At 40.0% G+C, this 12,078-nt stretch overlaps 1 protein-coding gene across 1 annotated transcript in view; it reads left to right on the top strand.

Moving 5' to 3' along the window:
* Acadl (acyl-CoA dehydrogenase long chain) overlaps window positions 1–9,264 on the top strand; it is a 30,265-nt gene extending 21,001 nt beyond the window's left edge. Inside the window, exons 9-11 of the mRNA XM_021198197.2 lie at window positions 1,933–2,060; window positions 3,291–3,377; window positions 8,559–9,264. Of these exons, the coding sequence (XP_021053856.1) occupies window positions 1,933–2,060; window positions 3,291–3,377; window positions 8,559–8,652 (309 nt within the window). The 3' untranslated portion in view covers window positions 8,653–9,264. The remainder of the gene's footprint in view (window positions 1–1,932; window positions 2,061–3,290; window positions 3,378–8,558) is intronic.
* The last annotated feature ends 2,814 nt before the right edge of the window (window positions 9,265–12,078 follow it).

Below are 12,078 nucleotides of genomic sequence, written 5' to 3'. Positions count from 1 at the left end.
GTGTGTGTGTGTGTGTGTATGTGTATGTGTGTGTGTGTGTATGTATAAGAAACAGACTCTCTGCATGCGTGTATGGGTATGAGAGAGACAGAGACAAATAGAGACAGGCTCATAGAGTATAGACTGGCCTTGAACTCCTGACTCTCTACCTCTGCCTCTCAAGTGCTGGAATTTCAGTTTGTGCCACTGTGGGTGGCTAAGATTTCTCCCTAAATTCGAACTGCAGTTTTTACTGTTCACACAGATATCAGTAACTATTAAAGATACTTCCGTGAGCATGCCGATCATTCATGAAAAGCATGCTACCACTGTCAGGTGATGCTTTCAGAAAACGGTGCTGTCTGTGGTGAAGCACAAAGGCTAATTCTGTTCTCTAGCCCCCGCTTCAGTGCCAAGAATATGTAAATATTTAATCTTTTTATCTTCAGACAGTAAATTATGGACTCTTGACAGCATTTGTTATTCTTAGAACTCTGGGCCTACTGGATGTGCTGAAGTAAGAATTTTAAGTGAGCCCATGCTGGTCTGCAGTTTGACTTTTAACTTCAGCTTCTAGAAGCACCAACTATTTATATAGAATAGCTTTCCTATGAGAGAGATCTTGATCTTTTCATATTCTAAGTGTATAAATCCTCACATGTAATATCACATAGGGCAACAATTCTTGAGAATTGTCTGATAGTCTCACCCTACCCTCATATGAGATGTTATGTAATGTCCTGGAATTAAGACTTAGAAGTCAGCCTCCAGGGTTTTCTGTGTCTATAGAAAATTAGTTAAACCAGTCTCCTTTATAGTTTTCTCTTTGTAAACTTGAATGTGTAAAGTGGGAGTGAGGAACTTCATGCTGATGAAAAGGATATATAGATCTAGTAGAAAAGGATATAGAAAAAAAAATGGATGTGCCAGGATGCTCCAAATCAGAGGCCTGGATGCTCAGGCGAGGTTGGGTGTGACCAGCCTCACCACTGCTTGCTGTCAGAATCATTAGATGTCAGTTCCACTTTCTAGAAGAGAGTGGGGCAAAACCACAAGACACTGCCTCCACTCCCAAGAGAGGGTTTCTTTGTGTAGCCTTGGTTGTCTTGGAACTGGCTCTGTAGACAAGGCTGGCCTAGAGCTCACAGAGGTCTGCCTGCCTTTGCCCCCTGAGTGCTGGGATTGAAAGTGTGCATCACCCAGCTTTGGAACTTGACAAACTGGAGATCAATCAGGAGCAGCTGAGAATGGTCTAAATAGAGTGATGTCCAAGCTCACTGTTGGCTGTCTACTGAGGCAGGAGAGGACATAGTTATTACACAATAATAATACGTAGTTATTAACACTTACAAAGAAGTCCACTCCGAGCAAGTTGGAGGCTACATGAGACACTCTCGTGAGGGATGCGAGACGCTATAGGTTACCAGAGTGTGATGTCTACCTAGTCTGTTTCCATTGTTAGTACTGTGGTTATTAGATAATGAATATTTGATGATGCATATGTGATTAGATCAATCCATCTTGTCCCTCAGTCCTGTTTTGTTATTTTAGTTTAAGGCACAGACACAGTAGGGAAATGTATATCCTTAATGTCATGAGTGTAGAAGAAATCCTGTTTAACCTCCAGAGAAAACTGGGTGTTCTAGCAGCTCCGACCACGAGATGGCGCTCACACATTAAATCGTGATGTCCTTTAAGCAGTTTCCTTAACCCCCGACAGGCATTTTTTTACCTAGTGTATATCATTTGCTAAGATTCAGGGTTGTTTGTTTTTGTTTTTGTTTTTGTTTTCATTTCAGTTCATGTATGCCCTTTTATCGGAAGAAACCCCCCCACACACACACACAGTTTCACTTTCGTTTCACTTTAGAATTTTTTTATGATGTAAGCATTAGAGGTGCTGAGTGGAAACCTGAACTTTTACTGTGCTCTTTCCCCCCACTTTGTCTCAAGACTGTGCAGCATAAACTAGCAGAATTAAAGACAAACATATGTGTCACCAGAGCTTTTGTGGACAGCTGTCTACAGTTGCATGAAACCAAACGTCTGGACTCCGGTTCCGCTTCCATGGCAAAATACTGGTATGCACATTCCTATAATTAAAGCGCAGTGTTGGTCCAGATTACTGTGGGATCCTGCCAGCCTTTAAACTCAACCTTGAAGGCATTAAAGGAAGAAGTCCGTACGTGAAAAATAGCAGTAAAAAATTAAAAAAAAATTTTTTTTTGGAAAGTTCCATTGGGTCTGTTTATAATATCCTAAAAATTACTCCAATTGGTATGTAACTTTTAACTTGTCACTAAGAGTAAAATATTGAGAGCCTGAAGCAGGATCAGTGAGTGCTGTTCTTCAGTCAAGTCATGGGTTTAATTTTAAATTATCTAAAGAATGGCAGAAAAGCGAGGCAGAAAGAATAGAGGGATGAAACTTGTGAGTCTCACAGCGAGTCCCAATCCATTCAGTAGGTCAGACTAAATTTAATTCTCTAGTGACAATTTTGGATAGAATGTGAGGTGTTTTCCAGATCTAAGAGAAACACCACAAGTATTGACTGTCAGGCAAAAGTCCCGTTGGGTTTAGAAAGATTTACATTTGAATTAAAGGTGACTAACAGTGGGTTGATGGTGAACTTGAGAGTACAGGACCCCTGTTAAGTTTTTTATGTGTTTTAAGATGCATGTATGGTTCAAATCCTATGTGGAATGGAATTGTTTTTTTCTTAAAGAAGAACAAAAACCACTCGTCTCACTAGCCCAGAAGCAGCCTAGAAAAATTCCCATTGTTATTTATTAACTCAGGTTCAGTCTAGTCATTGCTATACAAGGGAAATATGCAGAATGGTGTTTTGTGTAATGATTTTATAATGATCAGATGACGAGATTAAAAAGGAATGTGAAATTAACATGAACCTTCACCTTGGGGCATGGAGGGGGGTGTATTTTACATTTATGAAAAGTTCTTTGGCTTACAGGAAAAGGTATTTTAGGAAGAGCATTCTGCATAGTTAATGGCCTTGTTCTTAAACAGGCTTATGGATGTAATGGTGCTGAGCATTAAAAGTTAGTTTAAATTGTTGAGTCGTGAGGACGCTTTTGTCGAGGCACGGTTTCATGTGTCAAGGCTGGCCTCCTCACGGTGTAGCAAAGGCTGGCCTTGGAGGTCTCATCCTTCTGCCACTATCGCCTAAGTGCTGTGTTATATGCATGCATTGGAACCTCGGTTCTGCGTGACAGGGGGTCGACCCTAAGGATTTGTAAGGACCTTACCAACTGAACTGCCTTTCTTTCTCTGCTTATTATTTGATGACTTAGGGCGTCTGAACTACAAAACACCGTGGCTTATCAATGTGTTCAGCTCCATGGAGGCTGGGGATACATGTGGGAGTACCCAATTGCAAAGTGAGTATGGTGGGCGCTTCGACAGCGCTTTTCTTTCCTTCCCTTCTTTCTTTTTTTTCTTTCTTCTAGTTTTTTTTTTTTTTTTTTTCTTGAAGATGGGATTTTTTTCCATTTATTTATTCATTTTACATCCCCGGTTACAGCTCCCTCTCCTTCTTTTCTCTCAGTCTTACCCTGAGAAATTCCCCCCCCCCCTCATTAACACCTACTCTCTGAGGAGAAGGGGAGGACCCCCTCCACACCCCTAGGTACCACTTCACCCTGGGACATCAGGTTGCAGCAGACTCACCAACCGCATTTTCTCCCATTGAGGCCCAACCAGGTAGTTCAGTTAGGGGAAGGGGATCCAGTGGCAGGCAACAGGGTCAGAGACAACCCCCAGCCCCACTTCAGTGTCAGGGGACCCACATGAAGGCCAAGCTGCACATCTGCTACAAATGTGTAGGCCTAGGTCCAGCCCATGCATGCTGTTTGGTTGGTGTTTCAGGCTCTGTGAGCACCCATGGGCCTAGGTTACTTGATTCTCCTTGACCCCTCCTACTCCCTCAATCCTATCCCCAGCTCTTGCACATGACTCCTTGAGCTCTGCCTGATGTTAGGCTGTTGGGTCTCTGCATCTGTTTCCATCTGCTGCTGGATGAAGCCTCTCAGGAGACAGTTATGCCAGGCTCCTGTCTTTCTGGGTCTGTGTTAGTATACTCTGAGATGATTACCATACTCATTAACCATCTAGTTCCATCTATTTGCCTGCAAATTTCATGATGACTTTATTTTAGTGGTTGAGTAGTACTCCATTGTGTAGATGAACCACATTCTCTGTATCCATTCTTCTATTGAGAGACATCTGGGTTCTTTCCAGCTTCTGGCTATTATGAGTAAAGCTGCGATGAACATAGTTGACCAAGTGTCCTTGTGGCATGGCGGGGCATCTTTTGGTATATACCTAGGAGTGGTCTAGCTGGGTCTTCAGGTAGAACTATTCCTAAATTTCTGAGAAAATGCCCAATTGATTGACAAAGTGGTTAGACTAGTTTGCACTGCCACCAGCAATGGAGGAGTGTTCCCCTACCTCCAGCATCTTCACCAGCATGTGTTTGCTGTCACTTGAGTTTGTGATCTTACTATGTAATCCTGTCTGACCAGGCTGGCCTGAGAATCACAGAGATCTACCTGTCTCTGCCTCAGGACAGGGATTAATGATGTGTATGTGCCGCCATATTCAGCCTATGATGCTCGATCAGTCTCCCTCCCTCCCTCCCTCCCTCCCTCCTTCCCTCCCTCCCTCCCTTAGTTATATTTTATGTGATTTTTTTAAAAATAAAAATGGATTTTTCCATACAGTATGTTCTGATTATGGTTTCCTCTGTCCTAACTCCTCCTAGGTCCTCCCCACCGCCCACTCACCCAGACCCACAGCTCTTTCTTCGTCTTTCTCCATCTCCTTACCTTGATGCTTTTCTTAAGGATATGGAGAAAAGGAAATTTCTTTGCTGTAATTTATATGGCAGATCTACAAGCAAAGTAGATCTAAAATCTGAATTTTCAATTAATATATTATGCAAATAGGAGTGATTTTATTTTATAAGCTTCTCATGATTTTATTTATAGAAAAAATGGAGAGTTCAACATGCTTTTTAGACCTTTTTTATTTATTTATTTATTTTGAGACAAGGTTTCTCTGTGTAGCCCTGGCTGTCCTGGAACTCACTTTGTAGGCCAGACTGGCCTTGAACTCAGAAATCCACCTGCCTCTGCCTCCCAAGTGCTGGGATTAAAGGCGAGTGCCACCACTGCCCGGCAAGATAGATCATTTTATAAAAATGAATTCCTTAATTTCTTCCTATTTTCTTTCTCTTACTCTCTCATTGCATTACTTTTTTTTTTTTAACTGGTGTGATAAGATTCCCTGACAAAAGCTATGGAAGGGAGACACGTGTTTCCTTTGGCTGATGGTTGGAGGGTAAAGCCCATCAGAGTGTTCTGGCTGCAGTAGCTTGCGGGTTGGACCTGCAGTTCGGAAGCAGAGCGTGAAAGATGCGGCTGCTCAGCCGATGGCTGCCTTTCTATGCAGTCCAGGACCCAAGCCTAAGTAGTGCCACCTAAGTTTGGAGTGAGTCTCCTACCTAAGTTAACCCAAACAAGACAATTTACAGGTGTGCCCCTAGGCTAACCTAATCTACATAACTCTTCATTATTATACCTGGAAGCTTGTGCCTTAGATGTTTCCAGATGTTGTCAAATTGATAATCAGAACTGGCCATCCTAGTAATTGAATTCAGGGCTGTGCATGTGTTAGGCAAGCAATTTGCCACTGGCCACTATCTCTAGCTACTTAAACAAACAAACAGAAAAAGCAATACAGAATGGTCCACTTGCATAGTAGAAGAATTAACATACTATGCCTTAAGTATTTATTTTGCTTGAAAAATAAAAGATTTTTTTTTCTGAATGGAATTTTTATGATGTTTCTTTTTATTGGGTTACACATGAATTTCTTCAGATCAAACAGTGATATCTGCAGCTGCAGTGTCTTCCATACGTCTCCCTTCTTCATCAACCCTTCTCAGACTCTTGCCTCTCTTTCATGGTTTTCTTATAATCTTAGAACGTATTTTTCCTCTTATTTAACAGTCTATTCAGCTTATGAAAATTGCCCAAGAAAGTTTTTGACGACTACTCATACACACCCGCTTTAGTTCTGAATCTGCAAGTAGGACGCCTTAGGCGTCCAAGACGTTCCCTAGTTGATACGTGGGTGCTTTGTGTAGTTAGGAAAACTATCAAGGACATAAACACTGTTAGCCTGACATGTCTTCATCCCAACAAGCCTAGCTAGAGCTGTTCCCTGTACTTCTAATCCTTTTTATGGAACACGAGGTATTTTTTTTTTATTGCCGTTTCATTAAGAACAGAAGTTTCTGTGTGGGTACAACCTGCTAATTCTATAGTTACCACACAGCTTAAAAGCTTTAGTTACTGGATATCTATAATTTATAGTTTCATAAAACTCAACATCAATCAAGTGTTTTTCTCTTTTTGAGAGAATATAAGTGTGAAATTGACTTTTTTCCAAATAAATCATTTGACTTAGACTTCCAGAGCTACTACAAGCAGACCTTACTCACAAGCAGAGCTTCCTTTTAAAATCCTGTGTAGTCATGAAATACAGATGTGTTTTTGAATTATGCTAGCTAGCCCAAAGGTTACCATCACTGGAATTTTTCCTGTGTATTTTTTGTTTTTGAAGTGCTCATTCATCTTATAAAAGGGCTTTGGAAGCGACATGATAATGGATGTTTATATCTGTGTGTGCAAGCTCTTGTATCAACTACTGCTGGGAACAGAGGCATGTATGACTTAGTTTCCGTTCTCAGAAAGGCATGCTAACTCAAGGGGGTCCACTATCCTGGGATAAGGTTAGCGTGTACCATAAGCAGCAGTGTCTGCTTTCTTAGAGTCCCTTGCTTTTAAATAAGAAGCAAGATAACTTGTGGATTGATAATTATTTCTGCTTTCAGCTCAGGAGACTTGAACTCCTTCAAATAATAATAGCCATTCTTGACTGGGTTACCAATTCAAAGAGTATGTGAATCCTTATCCAGACAGCTCTTTCTATCCCCAAAGATGTTGGAAATCCTGGTATCACAAAAGCTAGTTACATATTAGACTGTATGTGCCTATAGTGTACAGGCTTTGATTCAAAGAAATCATTCAACTTTTGATTCTTATACCTGCCCCAGGTTTAGCTATGTTATTAGTGTAGGGATGGGGTAGGGGGAGAAAGATAGAGAATTGATTGTCTGAACCTTTATAGGGTTTAAAAAGGTGTCTTGTTCCCCTTTAGAACTTTTAGATAGTTAATTCCTGGCACGTGAGCTGATCTTAGTTTTATGCGTTAGGTTTAGCTTTAGATCCTTGGAGATCTCTTAGCCATTCTAGGTAGAGAAGTTGGGACAAAGAACTTCACTGCAGTTAAACATTTCTCTCCTGCTTCCCTCTGTTAATGTTAGTAGAGTAAATTTAATTAGTAACTTATGAAAGGCCTGCTGGTCTGCCATTACATATCCTGGTAGAACTCTTTTAATGTAAAAAAGAAATGACCAGCCCAGCTCAAAAATGTCTGAAGCTGGAGTTGTGGAAAAGTTTAAGTTCAAAGTTAGTCATATTCTGAGAAACTAGTATATTTTATCTCAGAAATTAAATAACTAGAGCCCCACTCTTATATTTGAGAACGGCCTGTACATTTTCCTTCCACGAAAAGTCTGGAGTCCAATAACTAGCTTCACAGGACTGGGACAATGAAAGTATTGTGACCTAATAAAAGTTTGCTTGCCAAAGAGGCGAGACACCTACATTCTTGTTCCAGCCTGACGGTTATCTGTTATGTCACCAGAAAAGGGTGATCATTAATTAGCAACTGCATCAGCCTCTCTCTGTTTTTTGTTTTTTGTTTTTTTTTTCTTTTTTTAACCTGCAAAGCAGTAATATTTATTCCTCTGGATGGAGGGTGGAAGAGAAAGGAGAAAGGGTGAAAACAGATATATTAGCTACTCCTACAGCTGTCAAAGCAAGTTCTGGGCTAGGGGTATGGTGCAGTGGGGGAGCGCTCTCCCATCAAGACCCTGAGTTCAGTTCCTGTGTTTGTCAGACTTCTCTCCCATCATGGGAAGACAGAAGAGTGAAGTCCTGGCTGAGTGTTAGTGTCTGTGTGTCTCTGAGGGCTCAGTCCCTTAGGATTTGAATCCCAGCTGTGACAAGAGTGGTTATTAATCATTTCCCCCAGAATAAGCTACTTGTTAACTTTTGGGGGGATAAAGTAACTTTTTAAAACATTAGGTAGTGGTTGTAGAGATGAAACGAGAAGGAATGTCTAGAAATAAGTAATTTATTATTTTTCCCCCTAAGGTCAGTGGCTTTCAACTTTCTGGGGAGACTAAAAGAGAATACACTAAGATGTTCCATGCATTACTGAATGTAGATGTTTTCAGTCGTGTTATTCTGCATGTGATGTCTTAGTGGCTTTTAGTATATCAACCTAGTGTGAATGCTGTCCACAAAAAGTCAGTTATTTATAAGAGGCTCCTATTGCTCAGAGTTCTTTAACCAATAGTTATCTGCTAAGATGGGGTTTAAAGGTTCTACCATTTCTATATGAATTACACTATCTTCTTATTTATCTAGAGCTTACGTGGATGCTCGGGTGCAGCCCATCTATGGTGGTACCAACGAAATAATGAAAGAGCTGATCGCAAGGCAGATCGTCAGTGACAGCTAGACATCTGTCTACATCCTGGAATCCTATTACATACAGCTAATCCGGATTCAAATCTACTTGAGATAAAGTGTAACCTGGAACAGGGGGGAAATGGTAAAGCTGGTTTTGTGTATGATTGTTACAGAGAAAGAAATAAAATAGAATTCTAAAGATTAACACAGGGAGAAAGAAAGAAAATTTTGAGCCCAAGAGTCTAAAGTTTTGCCATGAAAGGTGTCACCTTTCTTTATGCATATACAGTGAATATAAACGATTTTCTAACTCAAGAGCCTTTTAGTGTCTTACTTGTCTTTCAAATTCTGAAGAGCATAAGTTGCTTTCATTCTTAAAGTTGAGGCAGAATATAATCTTATAACATTAATAGTACTTTCAAGACTTTGGAAAGGTCAAATAATTGTAACTTATATGAAGTCATTTCAGCTACTTGGTTGCTCCATATTCCCCCAGGACATTGGTTCCTACCATGCTACCCCCAACCCCAAGTTTTTTTAAGTAATGAACAGAACCCTTCAGAAAAAAAAAAACAAACAAACAAAAACCAGACTGTACTGTATATAATGCACATAGAGGCAATTGTGTATCAATATGAAAAATAAAGTAAAACTAAAAGCATGTGTAGACTGTGTGAGGCCCTGAAGATTGAGAGCATGTTCTGGTGGGAGACTGCTAGGTTCTTAAGCAGACAGGAGGGCTTTCGGCAGATTCCATTCCCGCTTCATTTAAATAGGAGAACTCAGTGCTCTATCACCTTTAAATTCAATGTTTGGTAGGTGTCAAAGCCAAGGCTTTTTTTTTTTTTTCAGCAGGGTGACATATTTATATTTAATAAATACTATGCATCTTCTATAAACTAGGTTGGTAAAAATGTTGGGAAGCAAGCTTGGAATAACTATATTGTAGAGTTGAAAATTCCGACTAAACAGAGGAACAAACATTTAAAACAGGAGTAGGGGAAAACCATATTTGAGACTTAAGAAATCATTATGAAAAACAAAAATCAATAGTTTATAAACTGATATTTCAGTAGTTTGATTTTTCTGGCCCATAGGGGTAGTATTTTAAAACGAAAATGCATTCTTGTTTAACTTCAAAAAATTAAACATTACTTATTTGTTACAAATGTGTCTAGCAGCTGGGAGGTGGAACCTTTTTGATATTCCGTTCCTCATAGCGCACCACTTTGGTTAGTGGTTGCTGGATTAACTCCTTTTATGTACATGTATTAACATACAAAGGGTTCAGAATTGTTATTTATCCTTTGAGGAAACCCTCGTTGTGTAGCCTTAGCTAATCTAGAAAAGCTATGCAGATCAGGCTGGCCTGGAACTCATTCGTAGTCATCTTCCTGCCTCTGCCTTCCCTCCGGTTCGAGGGGACGGAAGGCGTGTGCCACTATGCCAGGCTCAAACTCTTTTTTAAAAATAATTTATTTCTAATTATGTCTGTGTGCACGTGAATATGTGCATATCAGTGCAGGTGCCAGCAGAGACCAGTATTGAGCATTAGATCTCCGGAGCTAAATCAAAGGCTGGCTCCTCTGAGCGGCCCAGACAGGTGCTGAGAACTGAACTCCGGCTCTCTTCCAGGACAGCAACCACTGAGCCATCTGTGCGATCCCTAAAGTCTTATTAAATATTACATCTGCACTTGGCACCCCCCTCCTGCCGACAGGAACTTGAAAAGATTTGCTAGACCTCTCCTTGTCCCTTCAGCCTCTTTAAGTGTCCAGAGTAGAGGCAGGCAGACCTTCAGTTTGAATGGTTATTCTTCATTTAGAATTTAGAATCTGTAACCTAATTTTAAGAAGAGTTCAGAATGTGCTCTGCAGCTTTGCCTTCGGTGTTCATTTCCTAAGCAGCCTCTTCTTTGTGCTTTGTTTGTGTGACCATGAGTGCTGTCCCCCGGGGGAGGGAATTTCATGCGAATCTCATGCATTGCTGAGTGTTCAAGAAACGATAAATAGTAACAGTGCTCAAAAGAACAAGCTAGGCAGGCAGAAGAAAGCACCACTGTGTAAATATTAATGAGAATTTCAAGGCCTGTTGATTGGTTTTGAGGCTAAGGTTTTTAGGATCAAAATTACAGCTTTACAATTCCTTTTTCCCTTTATTTCCAGGTGATGTCATTGAAAACTGCTCTGACTTGCAATTTTAACATCTAACTGCAAATCTTTACTAATCTAGTAATCTTAGTAGTTTATTGCTGAAAGTATAGGATTTCTAGATTTTTTTTCCATGTCAGTGTTATTTTTGGCACACCCAGCATTTATTTATTTGGAGTCATTGGAAAGATTTGACATTGAGGTTGAAAACAACTGCAGACCTGTGTACTGTTTTATAACAAATGCTGAAAAATACTATTCTTTTTTAAAACTTTTGTTTGCAAGACAAAATTATTGAGAGCTACAAATATACTAAGCAAGGAGTATAGTATAGCTAACCTTCAACTTAACATTTACAGTCATTAGCACAGACATTTTCCCCTCAAGTCTTTTGAGGCAAGACCTTGATTTAAGGTTATTCCATACACATAACATGCTCCAAAATACATATGTAACAGATGAAAACATTTTGTTTTTACATCTAGTCAGAATTCCATTACCATACTGCAGAAACTTAAATTTAAAATGGAATCCTAGGATCATATAAATTTCTCCTGATTATAGCAAAAAGTATCTTTTTGGTTAGTTTGTTTGAATTAGGATCTCAGCAAGACCTACAAGTTCAATTTGGGAACTGAAGAAATGACTTAGTGGTTAAGAGCATGTACTGCTCACCTCGGAGACCAGAGTTACATTCCTAGCATCTGAGTCACATGGTTCACAACTGCCTGTAACTCCAGCTTCAGGGGATTCAGCATGTTCTCTGGCCTACACTGGCACACCAATGCATGTAACACACCTAGGCATGTGCACACACATGTGCACACATACACCAAGAAAAAACAAAGATTCCATTTGGTTGTATTGACCCTTAAATTTCTTATCTTAGAGTTCCCCTATCTCTTTCCCCCTTATCTATCTATCTATCTATCTATCTATCTATCTATCTATCTATCTATCTATCTATCCTTTTCTTTTTTAGTGTACTTACTTTAAAGTTCTCCTTTGCAGCCCCAGAATTTTAGCATATATAGATTTATGATTTCAGTTCTCGGGGGTTCATGGCAGCTGTAACTACAACCAGGATACAGAACAGATTCGTGTCCCTAAACTGTCCATGTGCTCTTTATAGTCATAGCTACCCATCCTATAGCCCCTGGCACCCACTGATCTGATCTTTGTTGTTCTGTCATTTTGAGATTGTCATATAAATGGAATTATATGGCATGCAACCTTTTAGGAATGTCTTCTTTGTCTTAGAAAGCTGCATTTAAGATTCATCCATTTTTGCATGAATCAATAGCTTTTCCCTCTTTGGTGCTAAG

The sequence above is a fragment of the Mus pahari genome, chromosome 5 (assembly GCF_900095145.1).
Source record: "Mus pahari chromosome 5, PAHARI_EIJ_v1.1, whole genome shotgun sequence".
NCBI lineage: Eukaryota > Metazoa > Chordata > Mammalia > Rodentia > Muridae > Mus > Mus pahari.
Note: the sequence above shows the minus strand (reverse complement) of the source record. Positions and strands in the feature narration are given on the sequence as shown.